At 42.1% G+C, this 27,906-nt stretch overlaps 1 protein-coding gene across 5 annotated transcripts in view; it reads right to left on the bottom strand.

Annotated features, from left to right (window-relative positions):
- Nucleotides 1–27,906, bottom strand: part of CHD7 (chromodomain helicase DNA binding protein 7) — a 185,695-nt gene that overhangs the window by 81,596 nt on the left and 76,193 nt on the right. For all 5 annotated transcript variants that reach the window (XM_032421834.1, XM_032421838.1, XM_032421837.1 and 2 more), the window contains exon 3: nt 1,800–2,230. In XM_032421834.1, coding sequence (XP_032277725.1) covers nt 1,800–2,230 — 431 coding nt within the window. The remainder of the gene's footprint in view (nt 1–1,799; nt 2,231–27,906) is intronic.

The following is a 27,906-nucleotide window of genomic DNA, read 5'->3' as shown; positions in this document are numbered from 1 at the left end:
CACTCTCCCCGCTTGTGTTCCTTCTCTCACTGTGTCTCTCTCTGTCAAATAAATAAATAAAAATCTTTAAAAAAAAAAAAATTAAAGATACAAAGTAATGACAGACCTTGAGGCTAAAGCTAGTGTTGGTGATATATTTTCTGAGTTCTAGGAAGCTTCTTTAGAACACAGGCTCTTACATTTCAAGTTTTAAAATCATAATAATACACTCTTTTAAAATTTTGCTGCAATTTCTCCTTGGGAAAAATAAGCACATGTTTCCTCCTATCAAAAGCACAACACTTAGCTTTTAGGCAATTATATTTCTTAAAAAACCCTGATAAGTCATACTGAAATTCTAACAATATCCTCCTTGCTCACTACATCCTAACACTTAACACAGTACCTACAAAGAATAAGTACTTAATATTTCTTAAGTAAATGAAAACAAAATTTATAATGGGTTGTGGGTTTAGAAGAGTGTTCATATGGGAAAAAAAATAATGGTTTTCAATTAAGAAACCACATACTGAGGCATCAAAGAAGGTTCCTAAGTAAATGCCAATATTAAGTTACCTGTAAGATTGAATTATTGAATAGAATTCCGTTATCTCGGCACCATAAAAAATACCGACGACAAAAATGTTTAAATGACTATGATACAAAGTCTCAAAACACTACAGAATAACGTATTTGGGCTTGTATAGATATTTTTAGCAGAAGTGGAAAATCCCACTTTGCTCTTTTCCTTTGCTGGGACATCTCTGTAGTCACAGAAATCATCTCGGCTCTGCATCCGTGCATGCACACACAGGAAAACCTACCAGTCAAAGGTTTACAGGCCAGCGAGCTCAGAAAGTTCTCATCAAGCATGTCCGTCGCAGACCTGAGGGTGCATGTGTGCACACATGTGTGTATACATATGCACGTGGGGGTCGGAGGGGGGAGTGTGTTTTCTAATGAAGTTTGCAAACAGGTTCAGATAACCAAGTCTGACCATATTTCCATCTGGAAACTATATTTTCTAACATGAGCCATATTCTGAAAAATAGATTCAGATGTTTGGAATTGGTTCAGAACGGTTGTAAGAAATGTTCAGTACAAATGAAAAAAATTAGTCTTCAATGTCTTCTCTCAGCTTTTCTCACTGAGTAAATATGCCTTCTGGGGGGTCAGAGTTGGTAGGGGAAGTACAGAGGGAAGTATGGAGTAGAGGAGGGTATTTCCTAGAAGCTAAAGCGCATGTTATTCTTGCATGCATATCTAATGGATAACTGCTATTTGATTTCTCCCACGTTGCCCACTAGCATTTCAACCCTGCCCCTGGAAGGCTTACTCCGCCAAGTGGAGAGAATTAATGCTCCTGTTTCAACTTCTGGGAAACAGGGCTGAAACGCTTAGTGAAATATAGTGACCTATCTTGCTTCTGTAATCCTTCTTTCCCTGTTTTGCATTGTCATTGAAAATGAGGTTGCTGGTCTAGGCTTACAAATAATTAAGCTGGTAATTTGGTTCTATTTGGTCAATGATGAACTTTCACAAAAATACAAGCAAATGATTTTAAAATAACAAAGAATTTTTACCCAGTGAAGTCTAAAATGTACCATCCAAATAAACGGTTCATGGTAATTGAGTCCTAAACTTCAAAATGTATAAAACTCTTAACTTTTTAGTTTGGGTATCAGAGAAAGGAACCCGATGGCAAAAATCAAAGTGTTGCCCCTCCCCCATCCCGGGGCCCCACCCCTTCTCAAGGGCCCTCACTGCCCTGCTCATTTCTATACTGTGTTTGCTGGTGGTTGTTTCTGCCCACAGCCTACCTTGACTTTTTGCTGGATTTGGGTTTTGGCGTGGCAGTTTTTGCTTTCTTTTCCTTTGGCTCTTTGGGAATCTTAGGGGCTTTCGGGGTCTTGGGTTCCTTGGGCTCTTTTTTCTCCTTGGGTTCTTTCGGTTCCTTCGGATCTTTTTTTACCTTCGGCCTTTTCTTTTTCTTTTTCTCTTCTTGGGACCCATCTAGTGAGTTCCTATTTAGTTCTTGGTTATCAACCCCACCAGGGAAGTCATCTTTACCAAAACTTTTACTGGGATCCTCTGCAACAATGTGGTTGTTTTTCTTCTTCTTCTTCTTCTGCTGTGGCTGCTGATCTCCGGACGGCAGGTACTCATCACTCTTCACTAGCTGGGCGTTCGGCCCGCTAACCTGAGTCATATCTGGCCCTGGCTTCTCTAGAAAGGGCTCCGATGGAGAATGCTAAGAGACACAAATGGGAATTGAAATTAGTTTATCATTCTTTGTATTGAAGAAAGGAACTGAAAGCTAGTAGCTGATGCTTCTGAAACTTTACATTCAAAGTAGCAAATATTTTACCAACTATACAGTTGTAAAAATCTATCATTTTCTCTCATCCAAAAAACAAGACAGCTTTTACATAAACAGTAAAAAAAAAAAAAAGGGGGGGGTAACTTAGCAATACAGTAAAAATTTCAGTTCAGGAAGAAAAATAATTCTCATTCAGCTGAAGACACTGTCCAACTCCGTAGCAGCCCCTACATGTGTGGGACTTGGTGAATGACAAAACAGCGGCAGAAGCTAAACCCAAAGAACAAATTTAAATGGAATTCTTTTCCCCATGCAGGAATGAGAACTCAAATTAAAGATATATAATTAAGCCACTTTTAACAAGAACAAGTGTACTGAGTACTGCACAATTCAGGTACTGTGAAATCTTGAAATCCAAGTATCATGCACAAATCTTACACAGTGCAGGCCATTTCTGATTTAAATGACATGAAAATGCCACATGAAAAGCACATATCCAAACTTAGTGACTTCGGATTCATTAAATTTCTTTTACTAATATGAAATGCAGAGAGTGTTTGTGTTAAGTTACTAAAGTTTTACATTTTCACATTTCACTGAGGAACAGAAAATCCAAATAGTTGAGCTGGTAAGCCCTGCAGGAGATTTTTGACATTCACAAGGAGTGCATCCAGAGATGGGCTCAATACAGTAGAGAATACCAACAATTAGGATGGGATGCTGACTGGTCAGCCGAAATCAGAGTCCGCTGCAAACCAGGACAGGGGTAGAGTATCATCTCCACTATAAATCATGACATTGAATGAACCTCTTTGTATTTCAATGAAATACTTTAAAATGTTGTATCTGCAAATGTCACTCGGGGTTGGGTTTGTTGTTTTTTTTTTTTCTTCTTTGCCTTTTTCATCTGCTACTCCAGACACTTAACAGTAAAGTCTAACAGAAACAGCAACAAGAATGGCTGCTAGTGTTTACCCAACAATCTTACTATGTGCCAGGCACGTACTAAGCACCTTACACCCCTGACACTGTTCAATCTCCACACCAGCCCTAATTAGGAGCTGGGTATGGACGCTGACATTCGAGGATGCAGTACTGTGCGCAAGGAGTTACAGGCCCACCCTCCTGACCACACCACCTCCAAAATGGGGAGGGGAGGCAGGAGAGCCCAGGTCCAGGTCTGCAGAGGACTCGAGAGTAACCCAGAAGCTATGGCTTACCATCAGCAAGGTACCATAAATTAGATTCCAGTACAACTAACTAAGCATCTATTCCATGCCATGTACTGAGTTGGGTGCTTTCAGGAGTTAGCTCACCTGACTCTCACAACAAAACTGTGGTGATCTGCCCCCATCTTTCAGAAAGGAAGTAAAGACTGAGAATGTTATATGATCACCTAAGGTCACATAGCAGGAGATGGAGCTCTGATCTGAATCTAAGTTTTCTAAACCAGTGTTCTGCTGACTCTGTGCTTCTCCTGAAATCTTACATATGGGCATCCTTCTGGGAAATGCTCCATGGGTTTCATTTGATTTCCAAAGTGTTCAGTGACCCCCCCCCCCACAAAAAAAATTTTAAGACGTCACTGCCTGAAAAGAAAGTGGTCATACTCTCCCCCACTAAACCTTACTATGGTCACTAAAGAAACCCACATTCAATTCTCCACCTGCACTGGTGCAAGAGACAGAGCCCAGAATTAGGAGGTAAGAGACACAAATTCTAGTCTGGGTCCTGTCGTTAGCTATATTATCAGTGAAAAATCATTTCACTCATCCACGGTTCATTTTCTTCATCTGCAAAATGAAGGGTCTGGGTTAGATGATTTCCAAGTCTCTTTCAAAATCCAATGGTATTAGAAAATCTTAAAATACATTATTTTCCTTTCCTAGTCATAACTGAAAGAGGATGAACCTGAAAAAGATTAAAGGTATACAGAAAGAGAAAGAAACAAGAGCAGAAGTCTAAGGAAGAGCACACAGATTGGAGTCCACATGAGGTTTCCACACAGGAATAGCACAGCAAGCCAAACACTGAAAAAAGTTACTGCACTTCTCTCTCACACACACGCTCAATAAACATTAACCGAGGTGCTGTCCACATTACCATTACCTGAGAATTAACAGCGTCTGATTTAACTGTGTGATTAAAATTCAGCTGCTGAAGTCAAGTTGTTACATATTATTACATTTGTTACATATTATAGTTGTTACATATTATTCCGAATGTAAATAAAAAGGAAAAAGCCGTTATCTTTTTTTTTTTTTTTAAGAGACTTAGAGATCAAACTTATTTGGGACAAACTATTTTTCAGGAAATGGAAGAAAAAGTATTTCCTGGAAAGGGAAGGAAAGAGAAAAGTCTACCAGTAAACAAAGCTTAAAGCTCAGAATGGTGAATTAATCCCAGGTACGCGTACCTTGCTTTAATCTGTATGTTAACCCCAGTAACAAAGTGCCAGCTTCTCATGAGAAATACCTGGTACACATTTATGAACTAGAAAAAGCACAGAAGATCTAATACAAAAAGACTGAAAATTTATCTACACATTTTAGCATACAAATGATTTTAGATGCTCCTTTCAGTAATAAATAAAGCCATAAATTAGTATCCCTTAAAATTTTTAATCTTCCACAAGAAGGAAAAAACATAAAGATTAAACACAAAAAAGATATTAATCCTGTTTGATATGCAGCAGAATTATGTTTGGGTACTATATGAAATAGGGTGAAAAAGGTGCTCAGAAATATTATAGTGTTTACCAGACCCACATCTCCTTAAATCTTTTAGAGAAAAGCTGTTTTTGTAAACATTTAACAAAGAACAGATGGCCTGCCTTAATCACGTGGGGGAAAAAACCTGGAGCTCACAGTAATACCCTGACAAAGTCTCCCAGGCCCAGCCGAGCCCCCCCCCCCCCACGCATGGTACAGTCTTTTCTAATGCTATTTAATTTTACAGTGGACATTTCCCCATCAATTCCCACTGCCTGACAGGTAATCAATGCCATTAACATCTGATATTACCATATAGGGCATTGCTAAAACCTCTCATTTATTACAGCAAACGTGGAGAATGTTAGATACCAAAGGTATTTTTAAATACACACTATAGGACCTTACACTTGACACATTTTCTATCATAATTCCATGTGCCTGTTGATATATTATGGAATATGTAAGGACGCTGCCATGGACTTCTGGAACTAAAACAGGATGACTGATATTTAAACTGTAAATAAAAATGATTCAAGGTGTGTATGTGTGTCTTGTCAAAAAAATTACCACAAACTAAAGATAGTAACTTTTATCCTTAACTCCATTGTTCAAAATGTATAAACTAGACAAACACATAGATAGGATGCAAAGTTAACCAAAGGACTGCGGAGATGAAGAAGTGAAGGCAATCCTTCTCTTACCTTTAAGCAAATGAAACCCAAAATGCTCAGGAGCATTTGCAAGAAAAGGGAAAAGTGCCTAAGAAGAAACTTTTCATTTACCTCAGGTATGCTTTTCATCCAACATTCATCAGCTTTGTCTGGCCTAAGAGCTATCTTATTTACTCATGTTTTGCCTTAATACATTCTTAAAGCCTCAACCCGTGAGCAACGTCAAGTAGCAGGAGTGAGCCACATGATATTAACACTGCGCAATGTTTCCAACACATATAATCTCTGCAAACTAACATTCTACCGTAGGACACCTACGGACAAACATTTTATTAACTGAGTGATACAAACAAATCTAAAATCAAAATGCTACTTTATAATAAAGAGAAGGTACTACCAACTGGGCAAGAGTCACACGGCACTTCTGGGAGGCACATCCCTTCTCTGCACACTAAGCTAAAGGGAGGTACTTGTGCTCTCAGAGAAACTGAGATTCTGGGGGAGAAGCGGCAGGCCATGGAAGGCTGAAGGAACAACAAATACAAGCCTGAAACACACTAAACTATGATTTCAATGATTTGTAAGAATACAAATATTAAGTGCTCACTTAAGATTGCAAACTACTGCGGCACCTGGGTGGCTCAGTTGTTAAGCGTCTGCCTTTGGCTCAGGTCATGGTCCCAGGGTCCTGGGATCGAGCCCCACATTGGGCTCCCTGCTCTGCAGGAAGCCTGCTTCTCCCTCCCCCACTCCCCCTGCTTGTGTTCCCTCTCTCGCTGTCTCTCTCTGTCAAATAAATAAATAAAATCTTAAAAAAAAAAAAAAAAAGATTGCAAACTACTATTTGCTTTTGTTTTGTTTTGTTTTTAGTGGCTTTGGAAATGCATCTCATATTGATGCTCTTCACTTTTATTTTTCCAGTATTCCCCAGGTTCTTGGTCCTTTGACATTCTTTTAAAAAGGAATTCCAGGGGCTCCTGGGTGGTTCAGTCGGTTAAGCGGCTGTCTTCGGCTTGGGTCATAATCCCAGGGTCCTGGGATCAAGTCCCGCATCGGGCTCCCTGCTCAATGGGGAATCTGCTTCTCCCTCTCCCTCTGCCTGCTGCTCTGCCTACTTGTGCTCTCTCTCTCTCTGGCAAATAAATAAAAGAAAGAAAGAAAGAAAAGAAAGAATTCCAGTATGAAAACTGAAGCTCAATCTTCAGCCAAAAGAGCATAAAAGCGTTCAAAAGTGCATTTAGCAAAGGCTCTGTAAGTCCTCTTGGGACTCTAACACCCTTTTCTTGTCAGTGACACTGATAAAAAGAAGATGCACTCAATATTTTGGTGCCCAATTCATTTATTCATTCAACAAGTATTTGGGGATATAACAGTAAACAAGCCAGCCACAGTACCTGAGCACCTGACCTAGGCTGACACTAAGGAGGCTTCCTGAAAACAGTCAGCCCGGTGCTGGCCAGAGGTCACTTTCCTCCATGGACTTGAACAATGACTCATGCCTGAGATCAGGTGACTGAAAGCATAAAACTGTATGATAAGCAAGCTTGTGAAGCCCTGTTTATGGAGGAGCAGATAGTTTCAATGGTCAAGTGATATACTTCTTAACTATTACTATTTGATATAAAATAAGTATGGGGGTGCCTGAGTGGCTCAGGTGAGTTAAGTATCTGCCTTCGGCTCAGGTCATGATCCCAGGGTCCTGGGATCGAGTCCTGAATCGGGCTCCTTGCTCAGTGGGGAGTCTGCTTCTCCCTCTCCCTCCGCTGCTCTCTCTCTACCGCTCTCACTCTCTCCCAAGTAAATAAGTAAAATCTTAAAAAAAAAAAAAAAGTATAAAAATATTCCTCAGAAGACAATCAAAGGTTGGGCTATTTTCTGCTTGGCTAAATTTGGTATTAGAGTCAGGGCTTCAAGTTCAAGCCTTTAAATGCCAGTTAGTTTTACTCAGCTCATTCTTAATTTCCAGGAACAATGATTTATTGAATGAGTACATTTATGAACAAAAACACCCAAATGAATAATTATCAAGCTTGTTAGTCATATGAATCGAGAAGGCAAAATGTGTAAAACAACATTTTTTAAGTTTTGGATATTAAGAAGTGTTACACGAAAAGACTCAGTTCCCATGAGTTTAGAGAATTCTGTACTAACCAGATAAGTAGTTTTCTTCACTACAAAACTCCAAGACCTTACCACATTCTGAGTGGGGGATAATGCAGTGTCCTAAAGGTATTTAATGACTCCATCCCTTTTTTCTAAGAATATCTTGAATAAAAATGTTCTTCAAGACATACTTTGGATTATACCAATATAGCTAAAGTGGGGCAAATTCATTTGCTTCTCTGGGGTGGGGAAAGTATGTGTGTGCATGTGTCTGTCTGTGTGTCTCCAAGAGTGCTTATCAAATGTTTTGTAATATAGCATGTGACTCCACGAACAAACCTAATTTTATATAAAATGTGCTCCAATGGCTCACTGAATTGGCAGTTTCATTTACGCTCAATTCAAGTCACTGGTAGGAATAAAATAGGAATATTGGTATAATCATATAAGGATGACTTGTATAATTTTTGTTATATACAGTCAAGATAATTACCAAGTTAAAGATAATGAATGTTGAAATATCATAATGTAATAAGTTATCTTTATGAGTGCCTCAGAACCATTAAATTTTAGAACTGATAATTTTAATTACTGCTGAAATATCTCATTTAAAAATCATCTGAAGGCATTTCTGAAACTTTGGTTTTCTGCTTGTGTTTTTAATCTGTCCTTAGAATAGATGTGCCATACAAACAAAATCTTAAATACCTACAAATTAACATGAACCACTTTAATGGCATCTAAATTATAAACACATTTTGAATTTAAGTAGAGCCCAAAATGATGAAAATAATGAGCCAAGCAATCATGTTACATTTAATATTAAATAGTTTACATTGGATACTGAATACTGCCCATCTTCTATGTATGAGTAAAACTGTACCACAGGAACGGTCAACAGCATTTCTAATGTGTAAAGCACTCTGCTGTGGTGTTTCTCCAGTCACTTTAGCTAGAATAACAGCAGTGAAACTCCACCAATGCTAAACCCTTTCCAGGTGTCTGAGAGACCCCGAGGGCAGGAGACTCCCTCCCAGTGGAGGACAGGGCATCTGTCCACCGTACCTCACTCCCGACCACCCCCTCGCTGCCCTTCTGGCCATCTCCCCTTCGCCATCTCAGTTCTGAGGAGGCTGTCACACTGGGCAGGGAGTGACCTGCAGAGGCAGGAGGTGGCCGCAGGGAGATACAGGTATGCGGGGCAGAACCCGCGCCGGGGACCTGCGAGGCTGCCTGCAGCCGGCCCCACTCAGGGTGACGGGGAGGAGCGTTGGGGAACAGCCCTGGAGCTGGGGGAGAGAAAATAGCAAGACTGACAGGAAGTCCTGAAGCCATCCCAGGACACGTACTCAATGAGGTTTGTAAACCATGTACTGTGCAGTTACACGTGCATTTCACGACCCTCTCCTTCAGTGCCTGTAGTAACCACATGAGGCTGCCAAGGTGGGTGATACTCTTGCTCTTTTATAAATGAGGAAACTGAGGCTTTAGTGACACAGCTAGAAAAGGGCCAACCTTGGACCATAATCCCGATGTGGCGGCTAAAGCCAGTGGCAGGGGATCAGGCTCACCCAGGGGGTGAGGAGGGCTTCTCCAAGCCTGGGAAGCTGCTTGCTGTCTTTCTCCAAAACCAGAAGGGCCTTAGTTTTAAGACCCAAACCCGAATCTACAGGTTAAAATGGCTTTTGATTTACTATAAATTTGGGACTTCTGCCTTCAAAGGATTGGAGGAGAACTCTAGTTTAACCCCAAACTAAAGCTGTGGAGAATCACTAACTTTTCTTCCAAAGATAAAAATGTGGATAAGAACTGGCATTTAGATTGCTGCTCACAAACATTATCCTGTTTGAATATCAGATTCAGATTCACCCCATTTGACAGAAGCTGAATTCAATTCAATCAATCTGCTCTGTCCCAGGGAGTGAATGGAGTCTTCCAGAACCGGAAGAAAATAAGCCTACTTTCTGCCCTGCCCTGAAAACTCTCCCAAAACCACTTAAAAAGAATAGCTTATACGACTTTTAAAAATCCAATCTACTATATTTCAAGGAACCTAACATAGTCAGTTCTTTTCCCCAGTCTGGTAACACATCATTCTACTTCTTAGGGAAAGCACCAGATGAAGTAGTAGGTTTGCATCTAAGGACCATGTATTTGAAATAACGTGTTTATACAGATGCACGCGCACACACACACCCCTAGGGCATAGAGTTGAACTGATGTAAACTGAACATACTTTTGATGTACCTCCACTACTCCATAAATGCTTGGAAAAATTAGCCTAATTGTTTATACAAGACTTGAATTATGTTTTTACATGTGTTAGCTTTCCAAGAAGTATATATAGGTAATCAGACTGCATTCCTGATCATGAGACTCTCCTATCCCTGAAGTATCCCTGATAGAAGAGAAAGGGAGAGGGGCCCATAGAACCTATTTCTACTCTGGGCAGGGGAGAAACAGACACAACCACAAATTTAGCACAATCCAAAGCCTAGTACAGTAATGGTGAATAATTTCATAAGTCTCCTGGGCCACAGGCACAAGCAGTCCTGCCCACCCGTAAAGACTACATCCATTCTCCCCCAGCAGAAACCCCCAGGAAAAAGCAGGGCATCATGGTGTATCTGACTTACAACAAGCAAACGTGAGAAGAGTCTGAGACACAATCGTACTTTCAGCCTCTTAGTCTGGATTTCTTAGTTCTTTATAGCGGTAAATCATCAAGTGTTATCTTTTACCAGACATTACTCTCCAGAAGTATAAGTAGAAAAGATAACAAATACGCTCAGGGGCCTTAACAAGTCCATTTTATTGTCTCTCCCTTCCCTCTTTTTTCTTTCTCTTCTTCACCTCCCTGCGCCGTGTTTTCCCTTAGTAGGCTCAACTCAATTAAATATCAATGAATGAGAATCTTCGAAACAAATTCCCAGTTCACAGATGTTTATCTTACTTATTTCAAGTTAGCTCTTGGGTCCCTACTGTCCTCAAAGAGGTGTCTGGGGGCTGGAATTTGGCAGCAGACCTCCAGACCTGAAGCGACCCAACTTACCAGAGATCGAACTCAGCAACACACAAAACAGTGCTTCCACAGTGGTCAACTGATCTGCAGAGATAAATCCTATTCAAAGACACTTAAGGATGAAGACCAAACTTACATACTAAAAATAGTTAAGTTTACTTCAATAATTTTTTACTGTACACTTACACTGCATTTTGCTATCACTGGTATACCCAACAGCAAAACTGGAAAGGTGAAATGTATGCAATTTGGCTCTGGAAAAGCAACTGATACCAAGTTTGCATTTAGGTTTCTACTACTCTATAAATGTTAATATTAAATGTAACTTACTATGTTATTCCTATGAATTTAAAAAAGTCAAACTTCAGTAGACTGAAAGGAAGGTGTGTCTCTAACACTGGCCAATCCCAAGGGTTTGTGTAGAAATGGGAATAGAACAATCTTTGGGGGGGGGGGGGAAATCAATTTATAAGGAGCTCAGTGATAAAGCTAATTTACACACTCCAGGCAGGCAAGATCTCCAGAACTCAGAGACTGTGAGTCTAGCAAATTTAGTTGGCAATAAATGCTTAATGATGAACTACTTTGGTCCTATAAAAATTCCTTCACTTCTTATAGGAGACAGAATCCTAAGATGGCCGTAGGATCTCCACCTCAACTGTAGAGGGGACCTGTGTCTTCCACACAACAGAACACAGCAAAGGTCACAGGACTCTGCAGGTGTGATTAAGGTCCCAAATCAGCTGGTTTTAAGTTACTTAAAGGGTAGATTTTCCTGGATAAGCCTCGCTCAATGAGGGGAGGTTTGTAAAGAGGATGTGGGCTCTCTGAGGGTTAGAGACTCTCTGTTGCTGGTACTGAGGAAGCAAGTGACCAGAGAGAGGAGACCACAGTGGGGAACCCACCACGCTAAGAAACTGCAGGCAGCCTCTAGGAGTGGCGGGCAGCCCCAAGTGACAGGCAGCAAGAACCAAAGCCCCTCATCATACAGCCACAGGAAACGAATTCCGTCAGCAACCAGAATGGACTCGGAAATGGATTCTTCCCCAGTCAAGACTCCAGATGAGAAAGCAGTCCCTGCACCTGACTATAGCCTTGCGGAGACCCTGAACAGAGGACCCAGCCAGGCTGTGCTCAAACCCTGACTCACAGAAACTAGGAGCTAAGAAAAGGGGTACCGTCTTATCCATGAAATTTGTGGTAATTTGTTGCGCAGCAATAAACAACAGATGATCCCTTTTCTCATACCAGACACTGATCCTTCCACGTAATGACAAACAGCACCTCTGTGACGCTGCCGCCACCGCTAAGACTGAGAACTTCCGTGCCAAGCACTGTTCCGGACTCACAACCAACCACCTGAGGAAATTACCCCCATTTTATACATGGGGAAACTAAGGTACACAAAGAGATCAATAAACTTACCAAAAAGCTGGTTCCAGAGGAGTCCGGGTTGAACCCAGGCAACCTCTCTGCAGAGCCCACATCTGACCCATCACGCCTGCCGCCTCATCCCTGTCACTCCCGCCCTCCTGCTAGAGTCTCTCCAGGAAGCAGGAAGACGGGACGGCAGGAGAGCTGGCAGTTAAGGTGACAGGGGTGGCACCGGCTCCGGCAGGAAGAGCCCAGATGACACAGAGAAGGTGGCGAGCCCGACACTGTTCCACAGTTAACCGCCACGGAGATCATCACAAGGAAAGGATTTTTATAAGGAAATCACTCCGTTTTCAAGTAAAAAATATAAGAAACTGCACTATAAACAATATTAAAGGTTCCTGGTATTTTAAAAGAAACTTTATTGCACATTAGAAACAGTCTGTTTAACACTTAAAGGGGATGGTGTCCCCATGACTCCTTCCAGCTGGAATTACACATGAAACAGAAGATACCAAAGCAATTAAGTATTTTATAAACACTGCTGAGGGGTCAAAAAGAGGGAGGTTCATTCACTGACTAATAACGCAGTAATAAACAAACAGCAATGTTACGCAACTGAGAAAATTATTATAATTGAATCTACACAGCTGGGCAAGAATAGAAGCCTGGTTATGTATATTAGCTCACAAATGCTTTGTGTGGGTAGGTTTTAGTTTTAGAACTGTTTCAGATTTGAGTCCCTTTTATAAAGTCAGATTTTTTTTTCTTATCTGAATATAATTCCACAATTACGACTACAGAACAGAAAATAACTTAATGAACTGTCCCACCAATTTTTGCTCTTCTGTTTATCTACAGAGAAATAAGCATGTTCACAGTGATTGGGAACTTAAACTTTCTTGAGATGTACTCATTTTAGATGAATACATTTTACCTTGTTTGTGCACAGCAATATGAATAATGAATGACTGTGACTCCCTAGCATACTGGAGGGAAAAGCCTAGAACAAAGTAGCTTTTCACAGTTTAACATTTAGCTCCTGCTGTGTTCTTGGAGTTTCCTTCACACCTTGATATTTTCCCCTTTGCAGAAGATGGGCAGAGAAATACTGCCAATTACCATAGTTAAGTTTACAAAGATGTGTCACAAGAGAGTGACTCCTATATTTCCCTTGAATTGTTAAAGTCATAGCATTTGAGTTAGAGAAACATTATTATTCTCTTGGATTCAAGACTAAGCTTGGTAAAAGTCCACCATCTTTCCATCAGTTAAATGTAGTTAAAATGCAAGCCAAAACAAAGTTAAGTTTCTTTTGGGAAAATATTCTAGCTAGATATTATCCTTATTACTACATGGCATTTTTTTTAATTAAATGACTAAATCTGAACAAATCAGTGATCTATGTCAAGTTCCCGTCTGCATAAAAATCTAACTAACTTCAAACACAAATGGATGATTAGCTAACCATCGGGGCAGAGGTACAAATGTATCTTCAACAGGCACACATTTTACATCAATGATATCTATTTTTATGAGATAAAAGTACTAAAGCTTTAATGGTGGCAATTAAAACAGCCAAGAGTTTGAGTAGCTCGATGGCTGAGTCACAGACCTTTTACCTATAATGGGATCCATTATATCCCTGAACTCAGTTTGAGGGAGTAAAAGAGGAACAGATTTTTAAATATGGTTATAAAACAGCAGTACCCTCTGAACTAAGCTGTTTTAGTTTAAACTGCTGTGTGATTTACTCTGTGTCTTAATGTCAACATCCATTCTGCAGCCTTCTTTATAGAGTTCTTAGATACTTGTATCTATTTGAAAATATTTGAACAATTTGAAAATGCTACAACGTGGCTATTATGTAATAATTTATATTTAGGTAACTTGTTTCTATTTTAACTTATTTATATTAAAAAATCGATCCATTTTGAAAATATGTAACTTGAGATGACTTATGACAAAATCCTCATTTGTGCCTAAAATGTAAGTATTTTGATATTCTCTTTCAAAGTACAATTTAGGGGGAATAATTGAGTATTCACAATAAGATGGTGTGTTTCAGCAAGAGAGAACATCCACAAACAAAGGAGTGGGGATTTTTCATGGTAGTCTAACATTTACTATTCAAAAGTATTGGGATAATAAGCTCTATAGTTACAAAACATAATAATCATGTAAAGTCTGGTCAGCCCAACACTAACCACTTCTCCAACTCAAGAACCTAAAGATATTCTCTTTAAGCTTCTATTATAGCAAATTCAGAAATGTAAACAGAAATGATCTCGGGAACAACCTCCCAAGTTTTTGTATCTGGTACCATCATCATCTCCAGGGACAGCCGGCAAACAGGAAACAACACGCAGAATGGATTTACCTCCGACCAGGAAAGACCAAATTACCAGGAATAGCGAGGAAGCCAGAGTGGCCTTGGCCCAGATGGTCAAGGTCCTCAGGGTTATGAGGGTCTGCAGCCCCCGCTGAGTACACCAGCATTCGATGAAGAGCGCCAGACGCTTACTTGGGGATATTCCTTTTTGTGCTGGCAGCTCTTTTAAGACCAGTTGTCAGAAGGAAGAACAGCAGGATGGACCTGAGGATATTAGGTTGGTTTTTGACCATTTACTCTGCGGGGCTTTAAGGATCAAGTGGGAAGACAGTCACCTCAAGATCTATGTAAGAGGGAGAAGCTGGATGTGCTGATCTATAAAATCCCTTCTAACTCTGCAACCCAGGTCTCTGCTGTTAAAATCTGACTTCAGTCCTGCTCAAACGATAGCTACCCCAATCGTCTTTTAAAAAGAATTTTGGGGCACCTGGGTGGCTCAGTCTGTTAAGCATCTGCCTTTGGCTCAGGTCATGATCCCAGGGTCCTGGGATCGAGCCCCACATCGGGCTCCCTGCTCAGCCGGGAGCCTGCTTCTCCCTCTGCCTCTGCCTGCCTGCCTACTTGTGATCTCTCTCTCTCGCTCGCTCTGTCAAATAAATAAAATCTTTTAAAAAAAAAGAAAGAAAAGAAATGAATATTTGTAAAGATGGAGTGGGAAAATGAAGATGATCTCAGAAGGAAATACTAAGAAAGTTTCTCAGATAAACACAAAAAGATAAAACCGATGTGAAAACCTGCACTAGACAGCACAAAATTAAATAAGGTAAACCCGAGTTACTATAACAAATGTTTAAATGTACAATTTACTTTTCCCATAAAAAAGGGAAACTTTCAGAACAGTATTCCAATACTGCATAATCTCATTTCACAGACATGTATGTAACATCTGCTAGGTTTTCCTGCAGTAAGCTTAGCCTCTGCTATATAACGTGTCATAAAATATGTGTGTGTATGTGTGTGTGTGTGTGTGTATAACGTGTCATAAAACAATGTGTATTAAGCCTCTCAGTCTGCACAGAATAATAATGCTTAGGAACACAAAGTGCATTCATGTTTGTACACCTCTGAAGCTGAAGATCCATACCAAATAAACCACGGAGAAGTGACAGGCAAGGGGGATGAGGCAGAAAGAACAAAAACCAGAAGTCCTTCAGCATGAGCCCCGAGACCATGAGAAATCACGGACGAAAGCGACACTCTCTCACCTGGAAACGGTGTGCTGACACTTTTAGGGGGGCAGTGTTGAACTGAGGGAAGCAAGGAAGGGAACTGCCAGGGACCCAAATTTCCCGCGACACAGCGGAGGGCGCGGGCAGCGCAGACATGCACTACCCAGAGCGCTGTGAGCCTCGCAAGCCAGGAGATTACCAGCTCAAGCAAACTCTAGGCTGGCTTCCAGCCACCCCCACACGTGGCACCCTTGTAGCAACACTCTTTAGTAATTTCAAAGAAGTCTGCCCACCCCTTCCCAGAAGTCTGCCACACAGAACCATGTAGCTCTACCGTCCAAATTTATCTAACCAACCTACTTTTGGATTTGAGTCTTGCCTTTACACAGTTCTCTCCACCTATGCCATCCTTCCACCGCTCATTCAGTTTTTCAAATATTTATCGAGCCTTTCTTGACCCTACATCTTCCTCCGGCTGTTGCCATCTTTTCTGCTCCCCTTAGAGCAGAATCCTCATGAGAGTGACCACATTTGCTGTCTTCCTCCTCCTTCCATTCACTCTTGACTTTGCTCTATCTAACCACTCTACTATTGTCATTAAGGTGACCTCCAGCGGCCTCCTCTCCCGCTCAGTGCTCCTCACCTAACAGCAGGACCTGACAGAGCTTCCCACTCTGAGCTTCTTCACGCGACTTCCACCTCCAGGACAGTCCTCTCCCTCCTACCCTGCAGGCTCTTTCATGGCCGGTTTCTCATCAACTTCTCCACACATGATGTCTGAGATGCTCCAAGCCTCCATGTTTGGATCTTGGCTCCATCCAGGCTACCTCCTTCTTCAGGTACCATTGCTCTAAATACTACGTACAGACTGATGAAACCCAGAGTTCTTTCCCGAGCCCAGACCACTCTCTTGAACTCCGTACTTCTCTATCCAACTGTCTACTTGATATACTCACTTCACTGTCCCAAACTTAATGCATTCTAAAACAAATTCTTAATTCTCTCCACCAAACTCCAGTGCCACACATTATTACTCTACCAGCAGAAAAAGCCAAAAACATGGAGTCATCCCTGACTCTTCACTTAGTCTCCTTCAATCCAATCTGTTAAGTCCTGTTGGCTGCCCCTTCCACGTAGACAGGAAATACCCTTCAGTAACCTCTCCCACTACCCTCCTTGTCCAGGGACTGCAAGACCTTGCCTGGACTACTGTCACAGCCTCTATAACTGACCCGTGATTTCTAACTTTGTCCTCCACCCCAGTCTATTTGCTGCAAAGTCTGAAGGATCCTTTAGAAATGTAAATCAGACCATGTCACATCTCTACTCAAAACCTCCAAGATTTGCTCATTTCATTCACAGTAAAATCTAGAGTCCTCACTACGGCCTACAAGGTCTTAAATGATGTGAACTCCTGCCACTTCCCTAATTTCATCTCCTATAATCCTCCTTTGTGCTCTTCCACTCCAACTACATAGATTCCTTATTTACAAACAATAAAAAACAAAGGCCCTTCTACCTCAGGGCCTTTGCACAGGCTGCCTCTGCCCTCAGAGCTCTTTACCTAAAATCTCCAAGGCTGTCTCCCTTGGCTTCCTTCAGGATGGTTTAGGCAGTAACTGATTAATGCAAATGTGACACAATGCTAATACTTGGTGATTTTAGGGGAAGGACAAACAGGTGCTTATTGCATTATTCCTTCAACTTTTCTGTAGATTTAAAATTTTCAAAAATCAAAGTTGGAGGGGGGAAACCTCAGTGCTACCACAACATTATTCTCTTATACCTTGTCTCTGACCTTTCCTCCCTCATTTGCAGCAGAATCAGATACATGTTTCCACCCGAGACTGGATATTTCCTTCGGCATCTTAAAATCAGCAGGCCAAAAATCAAAATCACTTTCCTCCACGAGCTTGCTTTCCTAACTTGGTCACTGTCACTGTGATTCCCAGTCACCCAACCTTGTTTCTTCCTCTCCCTCACTGGCCCCCACCCACACTTCTGCAGTCCAGGCCTACTGCAAAGGTCCTCCTTCCGAGTCTTCCTCCCGCTGGGCTCGCCTTCTTCCGTGCTCTCTGTGTATCGGGGCAGAGAGATGGTTCGAAAACACAAACCACCTGTGCTGCCCTCCTTGTACAATTTGTCAACGATCCCCACCAACTGCATTTAAAACCGACACTCCCAGTGTGGCCAGTCGGGGTCCTCCCCGGTCCCATCTTTCCCGTGCCCTGCCTCTCGGCACTGAACACGTCGGCCAGAGCACGCTAACAAATGCAGTCCCATAATGCACTTTGCTCTTTCCCAACTTAGTATCTGTGGACGTGTCACTCCTCCTGCCTGGAATGTCCGTTCCCACTCGTTCCTCCTGCTCAATCTTCAAAATACAACTAAACATAACCTCTTCCAGAGGCCTTCCCGGATCTCTCCAGGTGGAGTCAAACACTCTTCCCAAGGCCAAGTACTATTTATCACATTGCTTGACTACTTATTATGAGATCCTTCTAGCCCTCTGCACTACAGCCCCTGAAGGAAAGCAGCATGTTATGCTCCTGTTTATATGTATACACAGTGTGTGCATGTGTGCAAGCACACGCGTACACGTGCGTGTTTCCCTAACACCCAGAGCGGGGATTGAAACATACCACAGCTGAGCATCTACTGAGTGTGAATGTCAAAATCTCCCCGAGCCTCACTCAGATGTTACACAGCCATCATCCCCCACCCTCTGTCCTGACCACAAGTGCCCTCCACCTCTACACCTCAGAGCAGCTGAACCTCCGCGGTGCCCGGAAGAATGCCTTCAGCCACTATGGACCTAACAAATGCAGGCATAAGTTAAGCGCACACTGGCAAGGCTGAACGTCTGCGGTCCTTCAACAGGGCCCATGTTGTGTCTGCACAAACTTCTCCAGCACTCTCTTCCCCTGACTCAACCATCCCTTTTCTTCCTGGCCCTGAAATAATTACTTACCTACTCCCATACAAGTCTGCATTTCTCTCTTTTCATTGCAGTTTCGTTACGGTACAGCTGGGGCTTTTTTAAGGGGACAGCAGCTTATTTTTATACCTCTACAACCTCACACAGTGACTGGCACGTCATAAACGCGCAACAATGTTCACTGATGAATGAATGAATGGATGGGTGAGGTTAGGACCTCATCTTTGAATATCCTAAATGAGACTCAACAGACCACAAACGCTGCCTCTCTACTGTGAACTAATTGCGGTCACTCATCTCATTCCCAGAGAGACAGTGCCCAACAAAAGCACTCCCTGGAAAGACAACCAGAAAAAGTTCTCAGAATTGGACCTCTAAAAATGAAAAAGGTACATTTTCTAATAATTGCTGAGCTACTATATTTTGTATCAAAAATGGCTTAGGACTTTAGTATACAAATTTTAAAATAAACTTTAAAATTCTAATGGCTTACAAACTGCAAAATACTTCAGTCATTTTAGATGGAAGGTTAAAACATGTCTGCAAATTTTGACACACATAAGCTTCTCCTTTTTGCTCTGACCACAACCCATCTACTGGTGGGGGGGCGGGGGGATGATTATCTATCTTCCCCTGAAGCCCAAGAAGGGAGCCCTTGAGCCAGAGAGGACGCCTGAATGGGCGGTGGGCGGAGGGGGAAATCGACAGCCCAGGGGGTCGGGTCCTGGGTTTGCAGAGCTTCCCCCAGATCACACAGCACCAGATGTAGCTCGTGAGCCACGGAGCCCAAGGTTCTACCCTAACTCCAAAACCTAACTCACCATCTTAACCTCCTGCCCCTTGATTCCTGAAAACAAACAAAAAAGCTCATGTTCTTTTTCCTGAATTCTTCTACCTAGTACCCAAGCGGGAAACTCAGTGGTCCTATTCCACCCCTCAACCCCTCCAACACACTGCTGCTGTCTCAATTCCAGACCCATTACCTCCCAACTAGCTTCTCCCAAGCCCGTGCTATCCACTGCGCCAGCTACCAGACACACAGCTACCGAGCACCTGGAATGTGGCAGGTCTGCACTGAGAAGTGCGGGGAGTGCACAACGACACCAGGTCCCAAAGACTGAGAACAGCAGCAGGACAAGTAAACTACCTCCATCTCATTCATATTTTTATATTAAATATTATTTGTTGAAAGGATATGCAAATATTACATGCTGAAAAAATATTTTGGAAGTGTTACAGTAAATAAAATACATTTAAATCAATTTCACTGTTTGTTTTTTGCTTTTTTAATGTGACTAGACCATTTTACACGACACGTATGGCTCACATCCTGTCCCCCTGGACAGCACTGCCCAGGAGCATCTCTCAGTTTCTTTGCTGGCCTCCCCCATGCAGGCTCATCTTCTCAGCCCACCCTCCCCGGAGTCCTCCAAGTTGCTGCCCGGTGACCTTCAGTCCCGGTTGGCTTCCACCCGTCAGACACGAATCGGCCCAGGAGGTGTCTCCTCTACAGGAGGTCCGTGAATGCCATTCCCCTCATATCCCCAGACACCTCTTCTCTCCCACACCTGCCATAGCGTACCACACACTGGACAAACACCTACAGAATGTATGCGCCATGTGCTGAGGGTACAAATGAAGATGACAGACACAACCCTGATCTCACTCTGCTTAGAATACAAAGGAGGTGACAGAGTATTTTAGTAAACATTACAGTAGCAGTAATGATATAACAATGTGGCATGGATAGCAGTCAGAATTTACAATCTATGTAACCAGCTACAACCGCAAGCACACTCACTCGACCTTCCTAACTACAGTATTAAACAGCTTCCAGTACGAGTCTCAGTTTAGAGGTGAGAAACTATGCAGTTCACCCAAGGTCACACAGCTCATAAGGGACAGAACCAGGACTCCAAGGCCACACTGTTCCAACACTGTGCTGTGCTGCCTTCTAAGATGAGGGATCACAGCATGGGGAGGCCCTGTGGGGGACACGTGGGGGCACAGAGGAGCAGTCCAGAGCCCACACTGCAGAGGTCAGAAAAGGCTTTGCAGAAGAAGCCATTTCTAAACTGCAGGTCAGTGTTCTGGGCCGAAAGTCCCGGGGTGAGAAGGTCTGGAAGAACTGGTATCAGTTCACTATGCCTGGGGAGAAGAAAGAAAGGACTATATCTAGAGGAAGACAGGGCTTTGGTTATTTGTGGTTTAAGAAGGAACTTTTTGAGGGGCGCCTGGGTGGCCCAGTCGGTTAAGTGTCTGCCTTCGGCTCAGGTCATGATCCCAGGGTCTTGGGATTGAGCCCTACATCGGGCTCTGCTTGCCCGTGACCCCTGCTCGTGTTCTCTCTCTCAAATAAATAAATAAAATCTTAAAAGAAAAAAAAAAGAAGAAGAAGAAGAAGGAACTTTTTGAGAGAACCTGCAGAGAGAGTCCATGAAGATACAAGATGGTTGAAGACCCAGAGGTCTGGTGAAGAACTGACTAAAAAGGGGGAGACAGGCCCCCCTCCCACGGTATCTGGAAGGTAAGAGAAGGGAATACTGCAGTCCTCATTCCTTATTCTGATGAGCCCAGCCAGAACCTCACATCTGTTACCGAAGGGAAACCGGGGCGTCCCCAGTCCTCAAGAAGGAATTCCCAGGCTCTCCACCAGCACGGGCCAAGGGCTTCTGAAGATTTTACTAACTCCACACAACTAAGACATGCATCTAAACTTTAAAAAAATTTCTGATTACAAGGTTGTGAAGTAAAAATGTTATGAAACCACCAGCATAAGCACTTCCCCAAGACAACACAGCAAGTGTATCAACAGGGATTCAAAGCAACCAAAAAAAAAAAAAAATTTCCTCGGGGTAGGGGTAGGGGATGGGGAGGCAGGGGGTGTTAAATAACCAAACAGCTAAGCAAAAATTATATACTTAAGTGGATTGCAAAATTTACATCCATTTTAAAAATGAAAGAAATGCTTTTAAAAGAATTTAAAAGTTTTAAAAGAAATGCTTAGCTTGCCAATTCAAGCAATACCACAGAACCCCCATCCCCCTCACCTCCACACACACTGGTCTGTTTTCCTTCACTTTTAGTGGTAGCAGACAATAGGAAAGCGGGACAGGCAATGCACAAAACTGATATGATCCCTCATCCAAGAGCATCATGGAAATCTGATTTCTTATCTTGACTGAAAGCTTTCTACTAATGTGTGGTACCTTGGAAGTGTAGTAATGTAGTTTTTAAGCAGACATCCTCCCATAAATATCTTCATGAGCTTTAAGATGGCTCATTTTTCACATGTTTAAAGATGGTGTCCACTGGGGCGCCCAGGTGGCTCAGTCGATTAAGTGGTCTGACTCTTGGGTTCAGCTCAGGTCATGATCTCAGGGTCCTGGGATGGAGCCCAGAGTCAGGCTTTGCACTCAGTGGGAGTCTGCTTGAGATTTTCTCTCTCTCTCTCTCCCCCTCCCTCTCTAAAATAAATAAATAAATCTTAAAAAAAAAAATGGCGTCCACTGGAAGAAAGAGAATAGAAACTGAAAGTCAATCTAATCCTAGTCTTGCCACCAACTAACTGCAACCATTTTATCATTAGCTTTTATACGCTATTCATTCAATATTCACATTCACTGTGCCAAGCATTGCACTAAAAAATGTACATACATTCTCTCCCAAGATTACAAGTCTGGGAAGTTTAGAAGGGCTTTTCTTACTCATCTTTATGTCTCAGGAGCCAATACCACCTAGTACATGGTAGATGCTAAGTGCTATTATAATGACCTCTTGATGAACTGCTACTCAGATGCAGGATTCCACTAAAATTCAACAACAAAAGAAGAGTTAATTTATTATGTTGTAAGGAAGCACATGAGAATATGAAAAAGGTGGGCCTTTAAGACTGAGACAGGTAAGGAGCATCTGGTTGGCTAGGTTGGTAGAGCACACAACTCTTGATCTCAGGGCTGTAGGTTCAAGCCCCACACTGGGCGTAGAGATTACTTAAAAATAAAATATTCGGAAAAAAGACTGAGACAGGTGAAATTCTGTCCTCATCTTATTCAACCTCACAGTAGCACTTGACACAACTGATGACTCACTCCCTCCTTGCAACCCTTTCCCCACTTGGTTCCAGGACACGCACCCTGGTGGTGTTCCACCTTCCTGACTACTATTCTCGCCATACTGTCCTGAATCTCCTGGCTAGAGTATGAAATAAGGGACTGCACAAGGGCCCTGTCCTCACATTTTTCTTCTACCCATGCACTCTAAACAATATCGTCCAGGCTATGCAGAAAATGCCATCTATATAATGATAAACTTAACTCCTCCCCTAAATTCTAAATTCCCATATACAACTGCCTATCTGAAACCTCTGCTTGAGTCTCGTTAGTAAGCACCTCCAAATTAACATGTCTGAATCAAATGTGAGTTTTCTGCCCTAACCTGCTTCTCCCAGTATTCCTGATCTCCCAACTACTCAAGCTAAAACCCCAATGTCTCTCATTCTCTCAAACCCCATTTCTAATGCATCAGCAAATCCTGTCAGCACTACCCTGAAATCTGTTCTCACGTCCTACTACCACAAACCCAATTTAAAAAAAAAAAAAAAGATTTTATTTATTTATTTGACAGAGAAAGAGAGAGAGAGAGAGAGAGAGCAGGAACACAAGAAGGGGGAGCGGAAGAGGGAGAAGCAGGCTTCCCGATGAGCAAGAAGCCCCACGCAGGGATCGATCCCAGGACTCTGGGACCATGACCCAAGCCGAAGACAGCTGGCCTAACGACTGAGCCACCCAGGCACCCCTACCACAACCGTAATTTAAGCCACCATTATATCTTGCCTGATCAACTGTCCTCCTGTGCTACCACACTGGCCCTATCTAGTCCTCATAGAGAAGAGCAGAGTGAGCCTGCTAAAATACACAATATATATTATATCACATCATGCTCAAAACTCAGCAACTTTCCATCTCACTCACAGTAAAATTTGAACTCCATACACTATGGCTCACAATACCCTACCTGATCTGACCCCCAGCTACTCCTGTAACTGAAGCTCCTACCACTCTTTCACTCACTATACTCCAAACACACTGGCCTCTTTGCTGCCCTTCAAACATACCAAGCACACTCCTGCCTCAGGGCCTTTGCACAGGCTATACTCACTTCCCTCAGATGTTTGCATAACTTGCTTGCTCCCTTTACTTTATTCAGGTTTTCTGCTCAGTGTTACCTCCCAAGGAGGCATTCCTTAACCAATTTATCCACAATATCATTCTCTATAGTTCACTATCCCCTATTCAGTTCTATATTTCTTCATTATTAATATCACTTAATATCTCACACACACACACACACACACACACACACTTTGGTTAGCTGGCTGGTTGCCTCTCTCACTAGAATGTTAGCTTCATGATCACTGCTATGCTCATTGCTATGCCTAGAACAATCCTTTGTACAGAACAAGCAGTAATATTTGTTGAGTGTTGTTCAACTGATAAAAATATATAGATGAGAGAAATATCTACCAAAGCAACATATCCTAAAGAATAATGAAAAGGTACCTAAATGAGTTTTGGCTAACAGCCAAATGCACGCAAGAAAAATAAAGTAAATGAAAAGTTGCATAACAATCAATTTTATCAAACCTAATAAGAAGAAAGAAGGTATTAACAGGAAAGGTATAGTCTGCTAGGGACCCAAAGGACACCTGTTTAGCTATTTAGCCAACAAGGTCAAAAGGGTACAAGGGATCAAGGAAAACCTGACCGGGAAGAGGAATTTTGCTATGTGGCAGAGATACAGGTGAGCCTGGATGAAAGTCCTAAATAAAGTAAACCTCAAGGAAATCAACGCCCTTTGTTCCTACTGTATTCTCACCAAAGAAGGTCTGATTATGAATCTGGACTCCCATGTACATTGACAGCAAAAAGAGATGACAGTGGAAACTGTAAATATTGTAAGTAACATAAAATTCTGCGTGGCCTCTACAGTCTTCACACATCCAAGTACCATCTTGTCAAACTGGGTCAATCCCAAAGATTCTAATCAACTCTGAATGTCGCTATGTTCCAGATTTCCAAAGCTAGAAGCCTCTGTGAGGCCCTAACCCAAACAAAATGGTTTATCTTTGTGCCATAACCGTACCTAAAGAGTGCTCACTCTTTACCAGCATTGACTACATGATGATACAGACACACGCTTAACCGCTCAGTACCAGCTACAAGCAAGCTCGGAGGCAAGGAAAAGGTATTGTTCATCTTTATATTTCCAGCACTTTTTTCATACTCATCAGTCACTAAATGTGTGAGGCATGGATGAAGCAAAGAAGGAAAGAACCAATGACCCCACTAAGGCCCACCCGGGCAACCATGCTCCTTTCTCAACTAAATAGTCTCCTGCATAACTTGTTCAGTTACCAAATTCATCACAATGGATGTACTAGCAGGCTATGCGACTCAACAATCTATGGAAAAGTTACTTGGGATTTTATACAGAGGGACAATGGGTGGCAAAACCTGCTCTTGAGTTTTTCTCAGGCCATAACTATCCCTGCTTGTACTTAAAAGCAGCCCTCCTCAGCCTCTGATGCACATCAGAGTCCCTAATGAGCTTCTTCAGAGTAGGGACCGTGAGGCCCACACCAGCAGCTTGGGCGTCTCTGATAAGATAACATTCGGATGACATGGGTGTGCAGAAGATACTAAGACACACCACCGGAGTCATACTGACATTCTAGTGGTCTTCAAACCAGGATGAGTGCGTGCCCGGAGAGCTCTGAAGAGTTTCTAAGGGCCAGGGAGAATTTCAGGGGTCACTTTCCAGCTTCCCAAGGAACGCACACATTCTAAGAAAAAACAACCAGCCTTCTGCTGCTTCTCCTTTTCTTCCAATCACTTCTTTTTTTTTTTTTTTTTAAGAGTTTATTTATTTATTTGACAGAGAGAGACACAGCGAGAGAGGGAACACAAGCAGGGGCAGTGGGAGAGGGAGAAGCAGACTTCCCACTGAGCAGGGAGCCTGATGCGGGGCTTGATCCCAGGACCCTGGGATCATGACCTGAGCCGAAGGCAGAAGCTTAACCACTGAGCCACCCAGGCGCCACTACAATCACTTCTTTTTACCAAAATGCCTATCTCATTAATCCCAAACCTTATTACTGTACATTGCCCTGGGTTATAAAAACCTCTGGGGGCACCAATCAAATGGTGATTTGAGAATGAATGCCTTCCTCTGAACGAGGTGTAAAGAAAGGACACCAATGCCCATTTAGTGAAATGATGGTGACACAGGAATTTTAATGCATTTATTCTAACTGAAAAACAAAAACAATTTTTTTTTAATTTTTCCAAAATTCTCTTAGGGGACAAAAAAGTTTAAGTACTACTGCTCTACCAAATATGACTAGAACTGCGCTGTCCAATATGGCAGTCAGTAGCCAAATGTGGCTATTCAAGTTTAAATTGGTTCAGATTAAATAAAAATTAAAATTTGGTTGCTTGGTCACACCAGCCACATTTTAAGTCTTCATGACCACAACTGCTAACACATCTTGTCATAATGGACAGTACAGAGAACATTTCCATCATACCGGAAAACTCCACTGGACAGAGCTACTCTGGAATTCTGACCAACTGTTTAATTAAGCGCTGAATTCCTTTCCAGGGAAAATGCTGGATCTACCTACCCTCATTTGTATGACCCCAAGTGCCATGAGAAGGTGAGATATTCCCACCTAGGTAACAATGCATGTTAGGAATTCAACTTTCAAAACAGAATGCTCGCCCTACAATCCTCTTATCTGATTTCCAAAGAAGAGGGTTCTTCTATTCTCCACCAGTAAGTTAGAAAACTAGTACTTTAGCCTTTTTTTAAATTATTATTGAGTTTCACATAACATAAAAGACAAAAAATAAACCATTTAAAGTAAACAATTCAGTGGCATTTAATATAGTCACCATACTTTAGACTCGATGACCTGAAGAATCTGTCAAATCACCTTCTGTCAAGGTTCTATTCATGACCTAATTAAAAGAACAAAAATCTAGGGGAGATTGCCTAAGATATGCAACCTGTCCACGTCAGGCATCGTAAGTCCATTTGAGTTACCAAGCAGGATCTCTGAGATGCGCTGCCTAGGTCAGATCAATGTAACCCTCACACGACAGCTGTCACCATGTAGCCCAGATTGTCACTCTCAGACAGGATTATTAAGGGGCATGATAGAAACTATCATGAAGGGAAAAAACTATTTCTATATTTGTTATAAAACTACCCCATCTAAGAACAGTATCTGTAATGCCAGTCGGTATCTCCTACATATATAAAATATACCACACAAAATTCCTTTTAGGATTTGATGCCAGGAAAAAAAACATCCTTCTGAGAAAAAAAAAAAATTTCTTTTTGATGATGAGAATTACACGTCTTGTCAGGTTTCCCCTTGCACAGTCATCAGGAAGCTCGAAATAGAACATGGTGCTCAGTCCAGGCAACCAAGGCTATCATTAGCATATCTCCTTGTCCTTCTATTTCCAGGACCCAATTTCCTGTCTCTGTTACACACATACACACACACACACTCTCTCTCTCTTTCTCTTCCCCCCCCAATCTCCCCCACTCTCTCAATCTCCACCCAACTCCCCCCCCAAATCCTTTTTCGAAAACTATCAACTAAGGAGTATAATGCAGATTTCTATTATTCTACTGACTCTCTGCCACTAATCATACATTATAAAATCTGGGGACAAGATCAATCTTAGTACAGGACTAACTAACTTACCCTGAAGTAATATCTTATAACAACTAATGTTTCTCTGCTTGTCTTCAATGCTAAACAGACACTAGCACATTCTGCTCAAAAGAGAGCCACACAGGGGCGCCTGGCTGGCTCAGTCAGTACAGCATGCAACTCTTGAACTCTGGGTCGTGAGTTTGCGCCCCACAATGGGTGCAGAGATTACTTAAAAAAAAAAAAAAAAGATACACACCCACCTCGAAATATGAGAAGTGTACCTTAGGGGACCAATAAGCAAGATATAGCTGTCAGCCATAAGCACTTGAGAAAATATTTTGAAGTTCTTCTTACAAGAATGAGGAGACTGAATTTAATATCAAATTGTGAGAAATCTTTTTCAAGGGGAAAAAAAAAATTTCATCATCTGTGATAGTTTTTAACGTATAAAACCAAATAATAACAAATGTTTCATATAAAACATTTATGGCTA

Source organism: Phoca vitulina, unplaced genomic scaffold (assembly GCF_004348235.1).
Source record: "Phoca vitulina isolate PV1807 unplaced genomic scaffold, GSC_HSeal_1.0 scaffold25, whole genome shotgun sequence".
NCBI classification, from domain to species: Eukaryota; Metazoa; Chordata; class Mammalia; order Carnivora; family Phocidae; genus Phoca; species Phoca vitulina.
The sequence above is the reverse complement of the archived record's forward strand: the minus strand, read 5'-3'. Positions and strand labels throughout refer to the sequence as shown.